General features: G+C 40.9%; 1 protein-coding gene across 1 annotated transcript in view; it reads left to right on the top strand.

Moving 5' to 3' along the window:
* Positions 1 to 9,385: 9,385 nt before the first annotated feature.
* LOC128643904 (double-stranded RNA-binding protein Staufen homolog 1) overlaps positions 9,386 to 19,600 on the top strand; it is a gene marked incomplete at its 5' end in the record, with an annotated part of 32,499 nt that continues 22,284 nt past the window's right edge. Inside the window, 1 exon segment of the mRNA XM_053696676.1 lies at positions 9,386 to 9,508. Coding sequence (XP_053552651.1) covers positions 9,386 to 9,508 — 123 coding nt within the window.

The following is a 19,600-nucleotide window of genomic DNA, read 5'->3' on the forward strand; positions in this document are numbered from 1 at the left end:
GGTGCCCTGTTCAGCATGTGATAACTATTACCAAAGTGATTCCAACTTAGGAGAAAATGAAGCCCCTCATTAATTTTTTCCCCTTTATAGTGAGAGTAAAGCAGAGGGGAAGACGAGGGTTTTTATGTGGATCATGTTTATTCTTTGGGGGTGCAAGTGACTTAATTCAAAAGAAAGGAATAATTCAAATGAGGACACCCTTGCCCACTTATGCCATATTGGAGGATATAATGGATTTTATTAGAGCACTGCATCTTATGAATCAGGCTTCTTGTACCTAAAGCTGCAGGTTCAGTTTTTATTGCAAGGCCTTTCTAAGTGCTATGGGGCCAATATATGGGCTTCTTAACATTTAATCTCCCTCACCACTTGCAATGATGAATTGCCTCTGACTATGGAAACTCATTGTGTGATGTCACTACGCAGCAATACAGGATAGTCATGTTTGCTACATGTAGACAAGCCAGCCACATAAGTGTAAAAAATGTTATTGGTTTTCTCCTCCTCGTGAAATCATAAAGCACTATAGTTTTAAGTATTCACTCTTTTAGATGCAAAGCATAATGTCCCTTTAGATGTTTATAGAACCATATTTCTCTTGTAAGGTGTATCCAGTCCACGGATTCATCCATTACTTGTGGGATATTCTCCTTCCCAACAGGAAGCTGCAAGAGGATCACCCACAGCAGAGCTGTCTATATAGCTCCTCCCCTAACTGCCACCTCCAGTCATTCTCTTGCAGCTCTCGACAAGGGAAGTAGCTAAAGAGATGTGGTGAATTAATGTAGTTTATCTTCAATCAAAAGTTTGTTATTTTAAACGGTGCCGGCGTTGTACTGTTTTTTTACCTCAGACAGAAATTAGAAGAAGAATTTGCCTGAGGTTTTTGATGATCTTAGCAGGTTGTAACTAAGGTCCATTGCTGTTCTCACACATAACTGAAGAGTATGGGAGACTTCAGCTGGGAGAACGGCCTGCAGAATTAACTGCCCTGAGGTATGTTCAGTATATTTTTTTCTAGAGGATAAGAACTAGAAAATGCTGACAGTGCCTGATATAGTTAAGGTAAGCCTGATTGCAGTGATTTAATAACGACTGGCATCATGCTTGCAGTAAAGGGTAATTTTCATATTACTTTCTATTATGGCTTAGTATGTTAAACGTTATATATATATATATATATATATATATATATATATATATATATATATATATATATATATATATATATATATATATATATATATATATATAAGAAATGTTTTTTACTGAGGTGATAAATCTTTATTTGGGGCCTAGTTTTCCACATGGCTGTTATTTTACTCCTAGGAATAGTTTTTTAAGGCCCTCTGACTTTGAGTGTATGGTGGGAGGGGCCTATTTTGCGCTCTAATTGCGCAGTTGTTTATTACATCCTGAGACATCCAGCTTCCCTGAAGGAGTCCCCTGACATATTGGACCTCTGTAAAGGATTTTTGTGCCTAAAAAAGTCGTTTTATGGGAAGGTAGGAGCCACAGTAGAGCTGTGGCAGTTTGCTTGTGACTGTTCTAACGGTTTTTACCGTTTTTTTTGCTTCGTTTTTGAACCTGAGGGGTTAATAATCCATTTGCAAGTGGGTGCAATGCTATTTTAGTCTATTATATACACTGTAAAAATTTCATAGTTAACTGCTTTTTTCACTGTTTTGCAGTTTTTGTGTTTGTTTTTTTTTCCCTTAAAGGCACAGTACCGTTTTTTATATTCTGCTTTTTCACATTAATTAAAGTGTTTTCAAAGCTTGCTGGTCTCATTACTAGTCTGTTAAACATGTCTGACATAGAGGAAACTCCTTGTTCATTATGTTTAGAAGCCATTGTGGAACCCCCTCTTAGAATGTGTACCAAATGCACTGATCTTACTATAAGTTATAAAGACCATATTCTGGCTTTAAAAGATTTATCACCAGAAGAAATTGACAAGGGGGAAGTTATGCCGACTAACTCTCCCCACGTGTCAGAGCCTTTAACTCCTGCTCAAGAGGCGCCAAGTACATCTAGCGCGCCCATTGCGTATACTTTACAAGACATGGCAGTTATGAATCATACTCTTACAGAAGTATTGTCCAAACTGCCAGGGTTACAAGGAAAGCGAGACAGCTCTGGGACTAGAAAAAATACAGAGCTCTCTGACGCTTTAGTAGCTATGTCCGATATACCCTCACCATGTGCAGAAGCCGAAGAAGGAGAGCTTCTATCTGTGGGTGATTTTTCTGACTCAGGGAAGACACTTAAACCTGATTCTGATATGTCTACATTTAAATTTAAGCTTGAACACCTCTGCATGTTGCTCAGGGAGGTTTTAGCAACTCTGGATGACTGTGACGCCATTGTAGTCCCAGAGAAATTGTGTAAATTGGATAAATACTACGCAGTGCCTGTTTACACTGATGTTTTTCCAATACCTAAGAGGTTTTCAGAAATTATTACTACGGAATGGGATAGACCAGGTGTACCGTTCTCTCCCCCTCCTGTTTTTAAAAAGATGTTTCCCATAGATGCCGCTACACGGGACTTGTGGCAAACGGTCCCTAAGGTGGAGGGAGCAGTCTCTACTCGAGGACAGTTGTGCTTTTCTAGACCAAATAGACAAAAAATTAGAGGGTTACCTTAAGAAAATACTTATTCAACAAGGTTTTATTCTCCAGCCCCTTGCATGCATTGGCCCTGTCACTGCTGTTGCAGCCTTCTGGTTTGAGTCTTTAGAAGAGGCTCTACAGGTAGAAACCCCATTGGATGATATCCTTGACAAGCTTAAAGCCCTTAAGCTAGCCAATTCATTTGTTTCTGACACCGTTGTTCATTTAACCAAGCTAACGGCTAAGAACTCAGGTTTTGCTATTCAGGCGCGTAGGGCGCTATGGCTTAAATCCTGCTCAGCTGACGTTACTTCAAAGTCTAAGCTTCTCAACATTCCCTTCAAAGGGCAGACCCTATTCAGGCCTGGACTGAAGGAGATCATTTCTGATATTACTGGAGGAAAAGGTCAGGCCCTTCCTCAGGATAGGTCCAACAAATTAAGGACCAAACAGACTAATTTTCGTTCCTTTCGAAACTTCAAGAGTGGCGCAGCTTCAACTTCCTCTAATACAAAACAAGAGGGATATTTTGCCCAGTCCAAACCGGTCTGGAGACCTAACCAGACTTGGAACAAAGGAAAGCAGGCCAAAAAACCTGCTGCTGCCTCTAAGACAGCATGAAAGATCAGCCCCCGATCCGGTAACGGATCTAGTAGGGGGCAGACCTTCTCTCTTCGCCCAGGCTTGGGCAAGAGATGTCCAGGATCCCTGAGCGTTGGAAATTGTGTCCCAGGGATATCTTCTGGACTTCAAAGATTTCATCTCTCACAATTATCTGCAAACCAGATTGTCAGAGTATATGAATATTATGATGAATATTACATATGTGTACATATATATATATATATATATGTATATTTTATACACTGTATATGTTAGATGAGAACTCAGGATTAATTAAACATGAGTTTGTTGAACACAGCTTCTAATACACGTCTATCAGGATTGACGATCAGTAGAGCCTTTTTGAAACACAAACATTTCTTTTCTAAAGGAAATAGCTCAGTGACCCTATTCATTTGACTATATATGCAGATTTTTATAACCTCAGAACATTTGGTGAGGTGAGAAAAGAATGTGTTCAAGGACCCCTTTGGAATTTGACACGTGTGATACAACAGTTCTATCTCACTGAATCTCTATTTGAAGACTTACTGCAAAAACCCCTCTTGGGGGAAGGTGACACAAATAAAATCAAATACTCATCTGCACTGCTGGCTAAACAGGAAATATGCTGTTTTAAAGACTCTTACAACTCCTCATGGATTGACCCCATGTGGTGAGTATGAGACAAAAAGTCTGGCAACTGAAGTTACTGAAAAGTTAGAATGTTAGGATAATACAGTGAAGACAAATGACTTACATTATGATTCATGATATATATATATTAAAATTAAGCACATTGTATTAGGTGGATGATTGCTGCAGGGGATATTTATATAGGAAATAAATTCAGATATACATAGAAATGATGTATATGTTTTGAAAACACAAAAGATCTTACTTAGCCTCTGTGTGTTTAAAAACATGAATAGATGTTTATGGACCTGAAGAGAAGTGATTATTAACATTTATTTTCTTATTTCAGATCTACATAGACAGGATTCACTTGGAATACAGTACAATACTGAATTAAAAATAAGCTATTATTCACATATAAATGCCAGGATACCGATAAAATTGTAATGCATTTTAAGCTACTAATTAGCAGTATTAAATTGCCTTGATATAATAAAATGTTAATAATATAACATATTTGGTATCAGAATAATCAGAAAAAAATAACCTAATATTAACCATCTGTAATTGGGGTTATATATGATTAATGCAGAGAGTGTAATCTGATTAAATAACCATTTTATGAAAAAAAAAAAATTAACTTGCTTAAAAATGTCAGAAATGCTGTATTGTATTGCTATGTTGTACTGTATGCTGCCACCTGGTGTTATGTTGCGAGAACTACAGCCAGAAGGTTCTTTCTGGCTGTTAAAAATGAAATTTCCAAGGGCCAATCCGATTTAGACTTCCCAGATAACCAATGGGAAGGTCAGCTCCCGTAGTGCCACCCACATGATGTCATCAATGATTATATAATGGGAGTGTTGAATGCACAAGAGAGAGTTGTCTGTAACTTGTTGAAAATTAGTGATCTGATTTTGGCTGCGATATACCTGAAAAAAAAAAAGTTCACTTCAGCAAGGAGCTTAAAACTTATCCTTGATTTGTGCAAAAACCTTCTTTCAAATGAGATGACCTAAAGACCGCTACGAATTGGTTCAAAATTGGTGAAGTATATTGTATTTTAAATTGGTAGTTATAAGCCTAGGTTTTGTTCAAATCTGTGTCTGAATTGGCTAAGTAACGCATCTATACAAGTTCTGATATTGTCGGTTAATTTTGTATTAGGATAAATTGCAGTTAAATAGCAGAATATATATTTTATCCTATTGTTTTATAAACACTGTTTAGAATTGTATTGCTTGGATGTTAAAGGTTTTTAGTCCCATTGTGTTAAATAAATAAGGCTGAATTGTGAAGGTATATTGTTCTGGGTTTTGTAAGAAGAATAGCATATCTTAAGAGTTGGTTCTAACGCATATAAACTTTTATTTAGTTTCCTTTTATTGCAAATATAGTTCAATATGTTTATGGATATTAACTAAATAAAAGAATTCAGATATTTATATTAATTGTATGGTCTAGTAGGTGCATGGTTGATAAGGGTTTCTATTTCTTTGTATTGTGTTTATAACCCTGCCATAAACTTATATATATTATTTGGATAGCACTACTAAGATTTTCATAAATATACTGACAAGATAAAGAGAGAGGCATTCTTACATTGTGTTCAAGACCTCCTAGTTATGGGAGTGATCCACCCAGTTCCAAAGGAGGAACAGGGGCAAGGCTTCTATTCAAATCTGTTTGTGGTTCCCAAGAAAGAGGGAACCTTCAGACCAATCTTAGATCTCCAGATCCTAAACAAATTTCTCAGGGTCCCATCCTTCAAGATGGAGACTATTCGAACCATCCTACCTATGATCCAGGAGGGTCAATATATGACTACCGTGGACTTAAAGGATGCTTATCTGCACATTCCGATACACAGAGATCATCATCGGTTTCTCGGGTTCGCCTTCCTAGACGGGCATTACCAGTTTGTGGCTTTTCCCTTTGGGTTAGCTATGGCACCAAGAATCTTTACGAAGGTTCTGGGGTCACTCCTAGCGGTCCTAAGCCTGCGGGGTATAGCAGTAGCCCCTTACCTAGACGACATTCTAATACAGGCATCGAATTTTCAAATCACCAGGTCCCATACAGACATTGTTCTGGCATTTCTGAGGTCTCATGGGTGGAAAGTGAACGAAGAAAAAAGTTCTCTATCCCCTCTCACAAGAGTTTCCTTCCTAGGAACTCTGATAGATTCTGTAGAAATGAAGATTTACCTGACAGAGGCCAGGTTGTCAAAACTTCTAAACTCCTGCCGTGTTCTTTATTCTACTTCTCGCCCTTCAGTGGCTCAGTGTATGGAAGTAATCCGCTTAATGGTAGCGGCAATGGACATAGTGCCGTTTGCCCGCCTACATCTCAGACCGCTGCAACTCTGCATGCTCAGTCAGTGGAATGGGGATTACACAGATTTGTCCCCTCTACTAAATCTGGATCAAGAGACCAGGGATTCTCTTCTCTGGTGGTTATCTCGGGTCCATCTGTCCAAGGGTATGACCTTCAGCAGGCCAGATTGGACAATAGTAACGACAGATGCCAGCCTTCTGGGCTGGGGTGCAGTCTGGAACTCCCTGAAGGCTCAGGGCTTGTGGACTCAGGAGGAGACACTCCTTCCGATAAACATTCTGGAACTGAGAGCGATATTCAATGCTCTTCAGGCTTGGCCTCAGCTAGCTGCGGTCAGGTTCATCAGATTTCAGTCGGACAACATCACAACTGTAGCCTACATCAACCATCAAGGGGGAACAAGGAGTTCCCTAGCAATGTTGGAGTTTTCAAAAATAATTCTATGGGCAGAGGTTCACTCTTGCCATCTATCAGCTATCCATATCCCAGGAGTAGAGAACTGGGAGGCGGATTTTCTAAGTCGACAGACTTTTCATCCGGGGGAGTGGGAACTCCATCCGGAGGTGTTTGCACAGTTGATTCAACTTTGGGGCAAACCAGAACTGGATCTCATGGCGTCTCGTCAGAACGCCAAACTTACTTGTTACGGATCCAGGTCCAGGGATCCCAAGGCAGCGCTGATAGATGCTCTATAGCAGCGCCTTGGTCTTTCAACCTGGCTTATGTGTTTCCGTTTCCTCTGCTCCCTCGTCTGATTGCCAAGATCAAGCAGGAGAGAGCTTCGGTGATTTTGATAGCACCTGCGTGGCCACGCAGGACTTGGTATGCAGATCTGGTGGACATGTCATCCCTTCCACCATGGACTCTACCGCTGAGGCAGGACCTTCTACTTCAGGGTCCTTTCAACCATCCAAATCTAATTTCTCTGCGTCTGACTGCTTGGAGATTGAACACTTGATTTTATCAAAACGTGGTTTCTCCGAATTGGTCATTGATACCGTAATTCAGGCTCGAAAGCCTGTCACCAGGAATATCTATCATAAGATATGGTGTAAATATCTTCATTGGTGTGAATCCAAGGGTTACTCATGGAGTAAAGTCAGGATTCCCAGGATATTATCTTTTCTCCAAGAAGGATTGGAGAAGGGATTGTCAGCTAGTTCCTTAAAGGGACAGATTTCTGCTCTGTCTATTTTGCAGAAGCGTCTGGCGGATGTTTCAGGCGTTTTGTCAGGCGTTAGTTAGAATCAAGCCTGTGTTTAAACCTGTTGCTCCGCCATGGAGTTTAAATTTAGTTCTTAAAGTTCTTCAAGGGGTTCCATTTGAACCTCTGCATTCCATAGATATCAAGCTTTTATCTTGGAAAGTTCTGTTTTTGGTAGCTATCTCTTCGGCTCGAAGAGTTTCAGAGTTATCTGCCTTACAGTGTGATTCCCCTTATCTGATCTTCCATGCAGATAAGGTAGTTTTGCGTACCAAACCTGGGTTTCTTCCTAAGGTGGTATCTAATAAGAATATCAATCAGGAGATTGTTGTTCCGTCACTGTGTCCTAATCCTTCTTCAAAAAAGGAACGTCTGTTACACAATCTTGACGTGGTTCGTGCTTTAAAGTTTTATTTACAAGCTACTAAAGATTTTCGTCAAACATCTGCATTGTTTGTCTACTCTGGACAGAGGAAAGGCTTCAGCAACTTCTCTTTCCTTTTGGTTAAGAAGTATAATTTGCTTAGCTTATGAGACTGCTGGCCAGCAGCCTCCTGAAAGAATTACAGCTCATTCCACTAGAGCGGTGGCTTCCACATGGGCTTTTAAAAATGAGGCTTCTGTTGAACAGATTTGTAAGGCGGCGACTTGGTCTTCGCTTCATACTTTTTCTATATTCTACAAATTTGATACTTTTGCTTCTTCGGAGGCTATTTTTGGGAGAAAGGTCTTACAGGCAGTGGTGCCTTCCGTTTAAGCGCCTGCCTTGTCCATCCCTTCATCCGTGTCCTATAGCTTTGGTATTGGTATCCCACAAGTAATGGATGAATCCGTGGACTGGATACACCTTACAAGAGAAAACAAAATTTATGCTTACCTGATAAATTTATTTCTCTTTTGGTGTATGCAGTCCACGGCCCGCCCTGTCATTTTAAGGCAGGTGTTTTTTATTTTTAAACTACAGTCACCACTGCACCCTATGGTTTCTCCTTTCTCTTGCTTGTCTTCGGGTCGAATGACTGGAGGTGGCAGTTAGGGGAGGAGCTATATAGACAGCTCTGCTGTGGGTGATCCTCTTGCAGCTTCCTGTTGGGTAGGAGAATATCCCACAAGTAATGGATGAATCCGTGGACTGGATACACCACAAGAGAAATAAATTTTTCAGGTAAGCATAAATTTTGTTTTTGAGAGTTTTGTTTTTCTCTAGTGCCCCTTTTTAATGCACTTTTTACTTGTGACTATTGAAGGGATATTAAAGAGACAGTCTACACCTTGGTCATCTTAAAGTCTTACTTTAGATTAAGCTGCAAATAGCCTCTGCATACCTTTCTATATCATTCACCAGGAAAAGTGAATATTGTTTCTGGTCACACTGAAATGGCTGCCAACTCTATCCACTGATGGCATCACAATCTGGGCTGCATCTAGGCTGAATAGCATTGACAGTCTATTAAATCCAACCAGTGAGCCTTTTGTGATTGGATGCCATATGCAGCTCAGAATGTGATTTCATCAGTGAGCGGCACTTGGTAACCGTTTCAAAGTGGCTCGAAACAATATTCATTTTAAAATATATTTTTTTCTTCCATTTCTGGTGCAGGAGGCTATATGCAGCTTAATCTAAGGTAAGACTTTAAGATGACTGCAGTGTAGACTGTCCCTTTTTTAAATGAGCAGCAAAATCAAAAAGTGTTTCATGATTCAGGTGAAGCATACCATTATAAGTAACTTTCAATTTACTTCTGTCATCAAATTTGCTTCATTCTTTTTGTATCCTTTTTTGACGTAGCAGCAATGCACTACTGGGAACTAGCGGAACACACTAGGTGAGCCAATGACAAGAGGCATAAATGTGCCATCATCAATCAGCAGCTAGCTCCCAGTAGTGCATTGCTGCTCCTGAGCCTGCTCAAGTATTTTGACTTTACTGTCCCTTTTAATTCAGCCATCTTGTGATTGTAAGGTGTATTCAGTGTGTTTTGTTTTTTAGGTGGACTATAAAGATTTCCCCAAAAACAACAAAAACGAGTTTGTATCCCTAATAAACTGTTCTTCTATGCCACCACTAATAAGCCATGGCATTGGAAAAGATGTAGACTCCTGTCATGATATGGTAAGACTGGTTACTTCTATATTACTTATTTGCACGTTCAATAAAAGTTACTTTGAAACTTTTTATTGAATAAGTAGAACTTGAGAAAAAAATGGGATGTTTATCTTTAATAAATACAAAAGCACTGACAATTTATGTTTCCAAGTATTTCTCTCATTACCCAAAGCTGTTGATATAGAAGGTTATATTTATTTCATTTTGGATGTGCTGTACACCAGCAAACCTTTTCTTTAGCAAGTACCCTTCCAGACATGCCTTTGTTTCCTATGCACAACTGAAACTTATAAATAAATCATGCATATTATGTTTTTTCACAAACTTGTATCCAATCTGTTAAAGGGAAATGACACCTACATTTTTCTTTCATGATCCATTTCAGATAGAGCATACAATTTTAAACAACTTTAAAATGTTATATTATCAAATGTGCTGCATTCTCTTTATATCCTTTGTTGAAGGATCAGCAATGCACTACTGGGAGCTGGTTGAACACTTTGGGTGAGCCAATGACTAGAGGCATGTATGTGCAGTCAGCAGTTTGCTCCCAGTAGTGCATTGCTGTTCCTAAGCTTACCTATCTATATGTTTCAACAAATTATACCAAGGGAAAAAAGCAAACTAAATAACAGAAGTACAGTGTGTTTTTGTTCTGTTTGAATCATGAAAGAAAATTTGTTTCATGTCCCTTTAACCAGAGAAAATATAAAGACATCAGATCTTGTATTTTACAATTTAATTTTTTAAAATAAAATTTTATATTTTAGTACATGACGGGCAGATAAATATTTTTGGTACCACCTTTTTATGTCTAACTTCAGTTTATCTGTCTCATTTTACTGTGGCACACTTGGATAGAATACACTTTAACTAGCACATTTCACAGTGGCAGTTTTATCTGGCACATGTTTCTGTGACACATTTTCACAGTAATGCACTTGGCACTTTTCCTGTGGCACACTTTATATCAGTGAAGCTCAACTTCAGTCCTCAAATGTGATTAACAGGACAGATTTCCCTAGCTGAGATCTTCATTTTAGTATGTTGTGATAGCTTTTTAATGGACCAAAAAAATCAAAGCTTCTTTAATTCCCGGGAGTAATGGATTGTGGACTCCTGTATAAATCTTTCTGGCCACTAGGAGGAGGCAAAGATTCTGAAATTCCAAGAGCTCTGTAAAACCCCTCCCACCTCACTGGTAACAAGTCTTGTGTTTACCTTCTTAGGAGGAAAGTGAAGAATGAAGGTGCTCCTGATGCTCTTTTGGGAGAGGTGGTCTCACACTGATTTAAGGCCCATTTCCCCTCAGACTGCTGCTGTTAGATGGAGGGCTTTATTGGGAGTATGTGGTAGTGGCAAAATTACACCTTATGAGAGTTGGTCACGTGCCTTCCTCAGGTGTTGCAGGGACCTGTCCTTAGCCTCCTCCTGTTGAGTCGGTCGTTGGTATACTCCTTTCTTTCATGTAATTGGCAAAAGTCCATGAGCTAGTGACGTATGGGATATACAATCCTACCAGGAGGGGCAAAGTTTCCCAAACCTCAAAATGCCTATAAATACATTTTTTTTTTTTTGTGCGAAGTTACGTTCGATGACGCAAATTCGTCATTTCCGGCGTCTTTGTCGAGTCCTTTCACAAGGTTGCGTCTTCAATGACGCAAGAGTGTTATTTCCTGATGTTGTTAGCGCCAAAAAAATTTCTGTTTGTTTGTGCGTCATACTTGGCGCCAAATATTTTCATTATTTTAAACCCCATTCCTATATGCCTCTTGCCTTTTTTCTCTATCAGAGGGCTATGCTGTTTGCATTTCTTTTCCCATTCCTGAAACTGCGATATAAGGAAATTTGATAATTTTGCTTTATATGTTTTTTTCTCTTACATTTGCAAGATGTCTCAATCTGATCCTGACTCAGAAAACACTGTTGGAATCCTGCTGACTGATATCAGTTCTACCAAAGCTAAGTACATTTGTTGGAATCTTATAGAGATTATGTCTTCAGCTGTGGTTTGTAATAATTTATCATGATAAACTTTTGCATGCAGAGAATGGGGCCATCAGTAATAGTACATTGGCTGTTGCTGTTCTTTTAAATATCTAATGTACAAGATATACCTGTGAATTTATAAGAATTTATTGCTGATTCTATTCAGAAGGCTTTGTCTGCCATCCCGCCTTCTAATAAATGTAAAGGTCTTTTTAAACGTTTCATAAAGTTGATGAAATTTCAAATGACCAACAACATACTGAATTATCCTCCTCTGATGAGGACCTATCTGATTCAGAAGATCCTTCCTCAGATATTGACACTGACAAATCTACTTATTTAAAATGGAGTACATTCGTTCTTTGTTGAAGAAGTGTTGATTATATAGGATATTGAGGAGACTAGTCCTCTTGATATTAAAGCTAGTAAACGTTTAAATTCTGTTTATAAACCTCCTGTGGTTATTTCAGAGGTTTTTTCAGTTCCTGATGCAATTTCTGATATGATTTCTAAGGAATGGAATATGCCTGGTACTTCTTTTATTCCTTCTTTAAGGTTTAAAAAATTGTATCCTTTGCCAGCAGTTTGGAGTTTTGGGAAAAGATCCCCAACGTTGATGGTGCTATCTCTACTCTTGCTAAACGTACTACTATTCCTACAGAAGATAGTATTTCTTTTAAAGATCCTTTAGATAGGAAAGCTTTATTTATTTTCAGGTCTTCTTCTTAGGCCTGCAATTTCTTTGGCTAATGTTGCAGCTGCTTCAACTTTTTGGTTGGAAACTTTAGCGCAACAAGTATCGAATCATGATTTGTCTAGCATTGTTAAGTTGATTCAACATGCTAATAATTTCATTTGTGATGTCTTTTTCTCTTGTAAGGTGTATCCAGTCCACCGATTCATCCTTTACTTGTGGGATATTCTCCTTCCCTACAGGAAGTGGCAAAGAGAGCACACATCAGAGCTGTCCATATAGCTCCCCCTCTAGCTCCATCCCCCAGTCATTCTCTTTGCCGGCTCTAAGCAATGGAAGTGTAAAGTGAATGTGGTGTTAGAATTGTAGTTTTTATTTAATACAAGCAAAAGTTTATTATTTTAAATGGTACCGGTGTGTACTATTTACTCTCTAGCAGAAAAGAGATGAAGATTTCTGCAGGGAGGAAGATGATTTCAGCATGTTGTAACTAAAATCCACTGCTGTTCCCACAAAGGACTAAGGAGTACAAGAAAACTTCAGTTGGGGGGAACGGTTTGCAGGTCGGGCTGCAATAAGGTATGTTCAGTCATTTATTTCTAGACAAGACTGTGATAATGCTAGAAAAGACTGATAAGATCCCCATGAGGGAAGGGTAAGCTGTATTCAGAGACTAAGTATGGAATTGCTAGCTTACATAACAGGGCTAATTTATGCTGGTTGACACTACTTAATGGCAAACGGTTTTTATTGAAAAAATATCGTTTTTTGAGACACCTTGAAGGTTCCTTTGGGTTTCTTTCAGGGGTTGTTACCCACATGGCTATTATTAAAACACTTAGGAGTGTTTCTTTAGGCTTCACAGCACCGGAGTATGGTGGGAGGGGCCTAATTTTGCGCCTCAGATACGCAGTTTTAGTGTCTAGAACTTCAGGCTGTTTCACATGGAGGGTCCTGCTACAGTTTGAGGACCCATAAGAAGCATTTTCCCCACAAATCTGACTCCTAAGGACAGGTAGGGCCACAGCAGAGCTGTGGCAAGGTGCTGAAGTTGTTTTAACCGGTCTGTTGGCTTAATAACGATTCGGTTTGGGCATTAAGGGGTTAATCGTTTTTATTGCTAGTGGTGCAATCTTACTAATGCTTTAGGTACATACTGTAAAAATTTCGAAAAGTTTGCTGCATTTTTCACTGTTTTGGAAAAATTGTGTGCCTTTTTATCTCTTAAAGGCACAGTAACGTTTTTTGCAAAGTGTGTTTTTACTTGATTAATGTGATTTCTAAGCCTGTTTGCCTTACTAACTAGTCTGTTAAACATGTCTGACACTAAGGAAAATCCTTGTTCAATGTGTTTAGAAGCCATGGTGGAACCCCCTCTCAGAATGTATCCCACTTGTACTGATATGTTTATACATTTTAAAGAACATATTGTTGCACTTAAAAATGTGGCCCTAGATGATTCTCAGATAGAAGGTAATGAGGTTAGCCCATTAACCTCTCTCCAAGTGTCACAACCAGTTACGCCCGCTCAAGCGACGCCTAGCACCTCTAGTGCGTCTAACCCTTTTACCTTACAAGACTTGGCGGCAGTCATGGATAATACCCTCTCAGTGTTTTTATCTAAACTGCCCGTGTTACCTGCAAAGCGTGATAGCTCTGTTTTAAGAACAGATTCTGAGCATTCTGACTCTTTAGTAGCCGTATCCGATATACACTCACAACGCTCTGAAATGGGGGCGAGGGATGTGCTGTCTGAGGGAGAAATTTCCGATTCGGGTAAGGTTGCTCCCCAGACAGACTCAGATACACGTTGGCTTTTAAATTTAAACTAGAACACCTCCGCTTTTTGCTCAGGGAGGTATTAGTTACTCTGGATGACTGCGACCCTATGGTGGTTCCAGAGAAATTGTGTCAAATGGACAAGTACCTAGAAGTTCCTGTCTACACTGATATGTTCCCGGTCCCTAAGAGGATTGCGGATATCGTTAATAGGGAGTGGGATAAACCAGGTATTCCCTTCGGTCCCCCCCCCCCCCCTGTTTTTAAGAAAATGTTCCCCATATCTAACCCCATGCGGGACTCGTGGCAGACTGTCCCTAAGGTGGAGGGGGCTGTTTCTTCACTTGCTAAACGCATAACCATACCAATCGAAGACAGTTGTGCTTATAAAGACCCTATGGATAAAAAATTAGAGGGTTTACTTAAGAAAATTTTTGTTCAACAAGGTTTTCTTCTCCAACCTATTGCGTGCATTGTTCCTGTAACCACTGCAGCTGCTTTCTGGTTCGAGGCGCTGGAAGATGCGCTCCAGACGGAGACCTCATATGAGGACATTATGGACAGAATTAAGGCTCTTAAGCTGGCTAAATTTATCACAGATGCTGCTTTCCAAATAGCTAAGTTAGCGGCAAAAAATTCAGGTTTCGCCATTTTAGCGCGCAGGGCGTTATGGCTAAAGTCCTGGTCGGCCGATGTGTTGTCAAAATCCAAAGTATTGAACATCCCTTTCAAAGGAAAGACCCTCTTCGGGCCTTAATTGAAAGAGATTATTTCAGAAATCACTGGGGGAAAAGGCCATGCTCTCCCCCAGGACAAGTCCTTCAAGACGAAGAACAAACAAAATAATTTTCGTTCCTTTCGGAATTTCAGGAGCGGTCTTGCTTCATCCTCCCCTGCTGCAAAGCAAGAGGGTAACACTTCACAACCCAGGGCAGCCTGGAAGCCTTACCAGGGCTGGCTGGAACAAGGGTAAACAGGCCAAGAAGCCTGCTGCTGCCTCTAAGACAGCATGAAGGGGTAGCCCCCGATCCGGGACCGGATCTAGTAGGGGGCAGACTCTCTCTCTTCGCTCAGGCCTGGGCAAGAGACGTACACGATCCCTGGGCCTTAGAGATTGTATCCCAGGGATATCTTCTAGAATTCAAGGACTCCCCTCCAAGGGGAAGGTTCCATATTTCTCGGCTGTCTTCAGACATGACAAAGAAAGAGGCGTTCTTACGCTGTGTAGAAGACCTACATACAATGGGAGTGATCCACCCAGTTCCAATTGCGGAACAAGGGCTGGGGTTTTACTCAAACCTGTTTGTGGTTCCCAAAAAAGAAGGAACTTTCAGACCAATCCCGGATCTCAAAATTTTAAACAAGTTCCTCAGAGTCCCATCATTCAAGATGGAGACCATTCGGACAATCTTACCCATGATCCAGGAGGGTCAATATATGACTACCGTGGATCTAAAGGATGCGTACCTACATATTCCTATCCACAAAGATCATCACCAGTTTCTCAGGTTCGCCTTTCTGGAAAAGCATTATCAGTTTGTGGCTCTTCCTTTCGGGTTGGCCACTGCTCCCAGAATTTTCACAAAGGTGCTAGGGTCCCTCCTGGCGGTTCTAAGACCGCGGGGCATAGCAGTGGTGCCTTATCTAGACGACATCTTAATTCAGGCGTCGACTTTCCAAAGAGCCAAGTCTCACACGGAAATTGTATTGGCCTTTCTGAGGTCTCACGGGTGGAAGGTGAACATCAAAAAGAGTTCTCTCTCCCCCCTCACAAGAGTTCCTTTCCTAGGAACCCTAATAGACTCGGTAGAAATGAAAATATTTCTGACGGAGGTCAGAAAGGTAAAACTCTTAACTACTTGCCGAGTTCTTCATTCCATTCCTCGGCCATCTGTAGCTCAGTGCATGGAGACAATCGGACTAATGGTAGCGGCAATGGAAATAGTCCCTTTTGCACGGATACACCTCAGACCACTGCAACTGTGCATGCTCAAACAGTGGAATGGGGATTATGCAGATTTGTCTCATCAAATACAGTTGGACCAGGGGACCAGAGATTCTCTTCTCTGGTGGTTGTCTCAGGATCACCTGTCTCAGGGAATGTGTTTCCACAGACCAGAGTGGATCATCGTAACGACCGACGCCAGTCTGTTGGGCTGGGGTGCAGTCTGGAACTCCCTGAAAGCTCAGGGCTTATGGTCTCGGGAAGAAGCTCTTCTCCCGATAAACATTCTGGAACTGAGGGCGATATTCAACGCGCTTCAGGCATGGCCTCAGCTAGCTGCGGCCAAATTCATCAGATTTCAGTCGGACAACATCACGACTGTAGCTTATGTCAATCATCAAGGGGGAACAAGGAGTTCCCTAGCAATGATGGAAGTAACCAAAATAATCAGGTGGGCGAAGGATCACTCTTGCCATCTCTCAGCAATTCACATCCCAGGAGTAGACAACTTGGGAGGCGGATTTCCTAAGTCGTCAGACTTTTCACCCGGGGGAGTGAAAACACCCGGAGGTGTTTACCCAGCTGATTCAGCTATGGGGTACTCCAGAATTGGATCTGATGGCGTCCCGTCAGAACACCAAACTTCCTCTTTACGGGTCCAGGTCCCGGGATCCCCAGGCGGTGTTGATAGATGCTCTAGCAGCGCCTTGGTCCTTCAATCTGGCCTATGTTTTTCCACCGTTTCCTCTCCTCCCGCGTCTGGTTGCCAGAATCAAGCAGGAGAGGGCTTCGGTGATTCTAATAGCGCCTGCGTGGCCACGCAGGACCTGGTATGCAGACCTAGTGGACATGTCCTCTGTGCCACCATGGACACTACCAGTGAGGCAGGACCTTCTAATACAAGGTCCTTTCAAACATCCAAATCTAATTTCTCTGCGTCTGACTGCTTGAAGATTGAACGCCTAATTCTATCAAAGCGTGGGTTCTCGGAGTCGGTTGTTGATACCCTGATTCAGGCTAGAAAGCCTGTCACCAGGAAGATCTACCATAAGATTTGGCGAAAATATCTTTGTTGGTGCGAATCCAAGGGTTACTCATGGAGTAAGGTTAGGATTCCCAGGATTTTGTCCTTTCTCCAAGATGGATTGGAGAAAGGATTATCAGCTAGTTCCTTAAAGTCTATTCTTTTTCACAAACGTCTGGCAGAGGTACCAGACGTTCAAACGTTTAGTCAGGCTTTAGTCAGAATCAAGCCTGTTTATAGACCTGTGGCTCCGCCATGGAGTCTGAATTTAGTTCTTTCAGTTCTGCAAGGGGTTCCGTTTGAACCTTTACATTCCATAGATATTAAAATTTTATCTTGGAAAGTTTTGTTTTTGGTAGCTATCTCTTCTGCTCGAAGAGTTTTAGAGTTATCTGGTTTACAGTGTGATTCACCTTACCTGGTGTTCCATGCGGATAAGGTAGTTTTACATACCAAACCCGGTTTTCTTCCTAAGGTTGTGTCTAATAAGAATATTAACCATGAAATTGTTGTTCCTTCTCTGTGTCCTAATCCTTCGTCGAAGAAGGAAAGTCTGTTACACAATCTTGATGTGGTTCGTGCTTTAAAGTTCTATTTACAAGCAACTAAGGATTTCAGACAAACAACTTCTTTGTTTATCTATTCTGGTGAGAGGAGAGGTCAGAAAGCGACAGCTACCTCTCTTTCCCTTTGGCTGAAAAGCATCATCCGTTTGGCCTATGAGACTGCTAGCCAGCAGCCTCCTGAAACAATTACTGCTCATTCTACCAGAGCAGTGGCTTCCACATGGGCTTTTAAAAATGAGGCTTCTGTTGAACAGATTTGTAAGGCAGCGACTTGGTCTTCGCTGCATACTTTTTCCAAATTTTACAAATTCGATACTTTTGCTTCTTCAGAGGCTATTTTTGGGAGAAAGGTTCTACAAGCAGTGGTGCCTTCCGTTTAAGGTACCTGTCTTGTTCCCTCCCTTCATCTGTGTCCTAAAGCTTTGGTATTGGTATCCCACAAGTAAAGGATGAATCCGTGGACTGGATACACCTTACAAGAGAAAACAGAATTTATGCTTACCTGATAAATTACTTTCTCTTGTGGTGTATCCAGTCCATGGCCCGCCCTGGCTATTAAGTCAGGTGGATTTTTTTATTTAAACTACAGTCACCACTGCACCCTATGGTTTCTCCTTTTTCTTCCTAACCTTCGGTCGAATGACTGGGGTGTGGAGCTAGAGGGGGAGCTATATGGACAGCTCTGCTGTGTGCTCTCTTTGCCACTTCCTGTAGGGAAGGAGAATATCCCACAAGTAAAGGATGAATCTGTGGACTGGATACACCACAAGAGAAAGGTAAGCATAAATTCTGTTGTTTTTTTAGCTAGAAGAGCTTTGTGGCTTAAATCTTGGAATGCTGATATGACTTCTAAGTCGAGATTGCTATTTCTTTCCTTCCAAGGTATTACATTATTTCGTTCACAGTTGGATTCAATAATTTCATCTGTCACTGGGGGGAAGGGAGTTTTTTTGCCTCAAGATAAGATCGAAGGGTAAATTTAAAGCTTCTAACCGTTTTCGTTCTTAAATAAGGAACAGAAACCTAATTCTTCCCCAAGGAATCAGTTTCCAATTATAAGCTTTCTTCAAATTGGAATAAATCCAAGCCATTTAAGAGATCAAAGCCAGCCCCTAAGTCCGCATGAAGGAGCGACTCTTATTCCAGCTTATTCCTAGGATATTATCTTTTCTCCAAGAAGGATTGGAGAAAGGATTGTCAGCTAGTTCCCTAAAAGGACAGATATCTGCTCTGTCTATTCTGTTGCACGAGCGTCTGGCAGATTTTCCAGACGTTCAGGCTTTTTGTCAGGCTTTAGTTAGAATTAAACCTGTTGCTCCGCCACGGAGTCTAAATTTAGTTCTGAAAGTTCTTCAGGGGTTCCGTTTGAACCCATGCATTCCATAGATATTAAGCTTTTATCTTGGAAAGTTTTGTTCCTTGTTGCTATCTCTTCAGCTCGAAGAGTTTCTGAACTATCTGCATTACAATGTGATTCGCCTTATCTTGTTTTCCATGCTGATAAGGTGGTTTTGCGTACCAAGACTGGGTTCCTACCTAAGGTTGTTACTAACAGGAATATCAATCAGGAAATTGTTGTTCCTTCTCTGTGTCCTAATCCTTTAAGAAGGAGCGTCTGTTGCACAACTTGGACGTGGTTCGTGCTTTGAAGTTTTACTTGCAAGCGACCAAAGATTTCCGTCAAACATCTTCTTTGTTTGTTGTCTATTCTGGAAAGCGTAGGGGTCAAAAGGCTATGGCGACTTCTCTTTCCTTTTGGCTGAAAAGCATTATCCGTTTAGCTTATGAGACTGCTGGACAGCAGCCTCCCGAAAGGATTACAGCTCATTCTACTAGACCGGTAGCTTCCACATGGGCTTTTAAAAATGATGCTTCTGTTTAACAGATTTGTAAGGCTCCATACCTTTTCAAAGTTTTACAAATTTGATACTTTTGCTTCTTCGGAGGCTATTTTTGGGAGAAAGGTTTTGCAGGCAGTGGTGCCTTCCGTTTAGGTTCCTGTCTTGTCCCTCCCTTGTCCCTCCCTTCATCCGTGTCCTAAAGCTTTGGTATTGGTATCCCACAAGTAAGGATGAATCCGTGAACTTGGTACATCATGCAA

This window comes from Bombina bombina, unplaced genomic scaffold (genome assembly GCF_027579735.1).
Source record: "Bombina bombina isolate aBomBom1 unplaced genomic scaffold, aBomBom1.pri scaffold_808, whole genome shotgun sequence".
Taxonomy (NCBI): domain Eukaryota; kingdom Metazoa; phylum Chordata; class Amphibia; order Anura; family Bombinatoridae; genus Bombina; species Bombina bombina.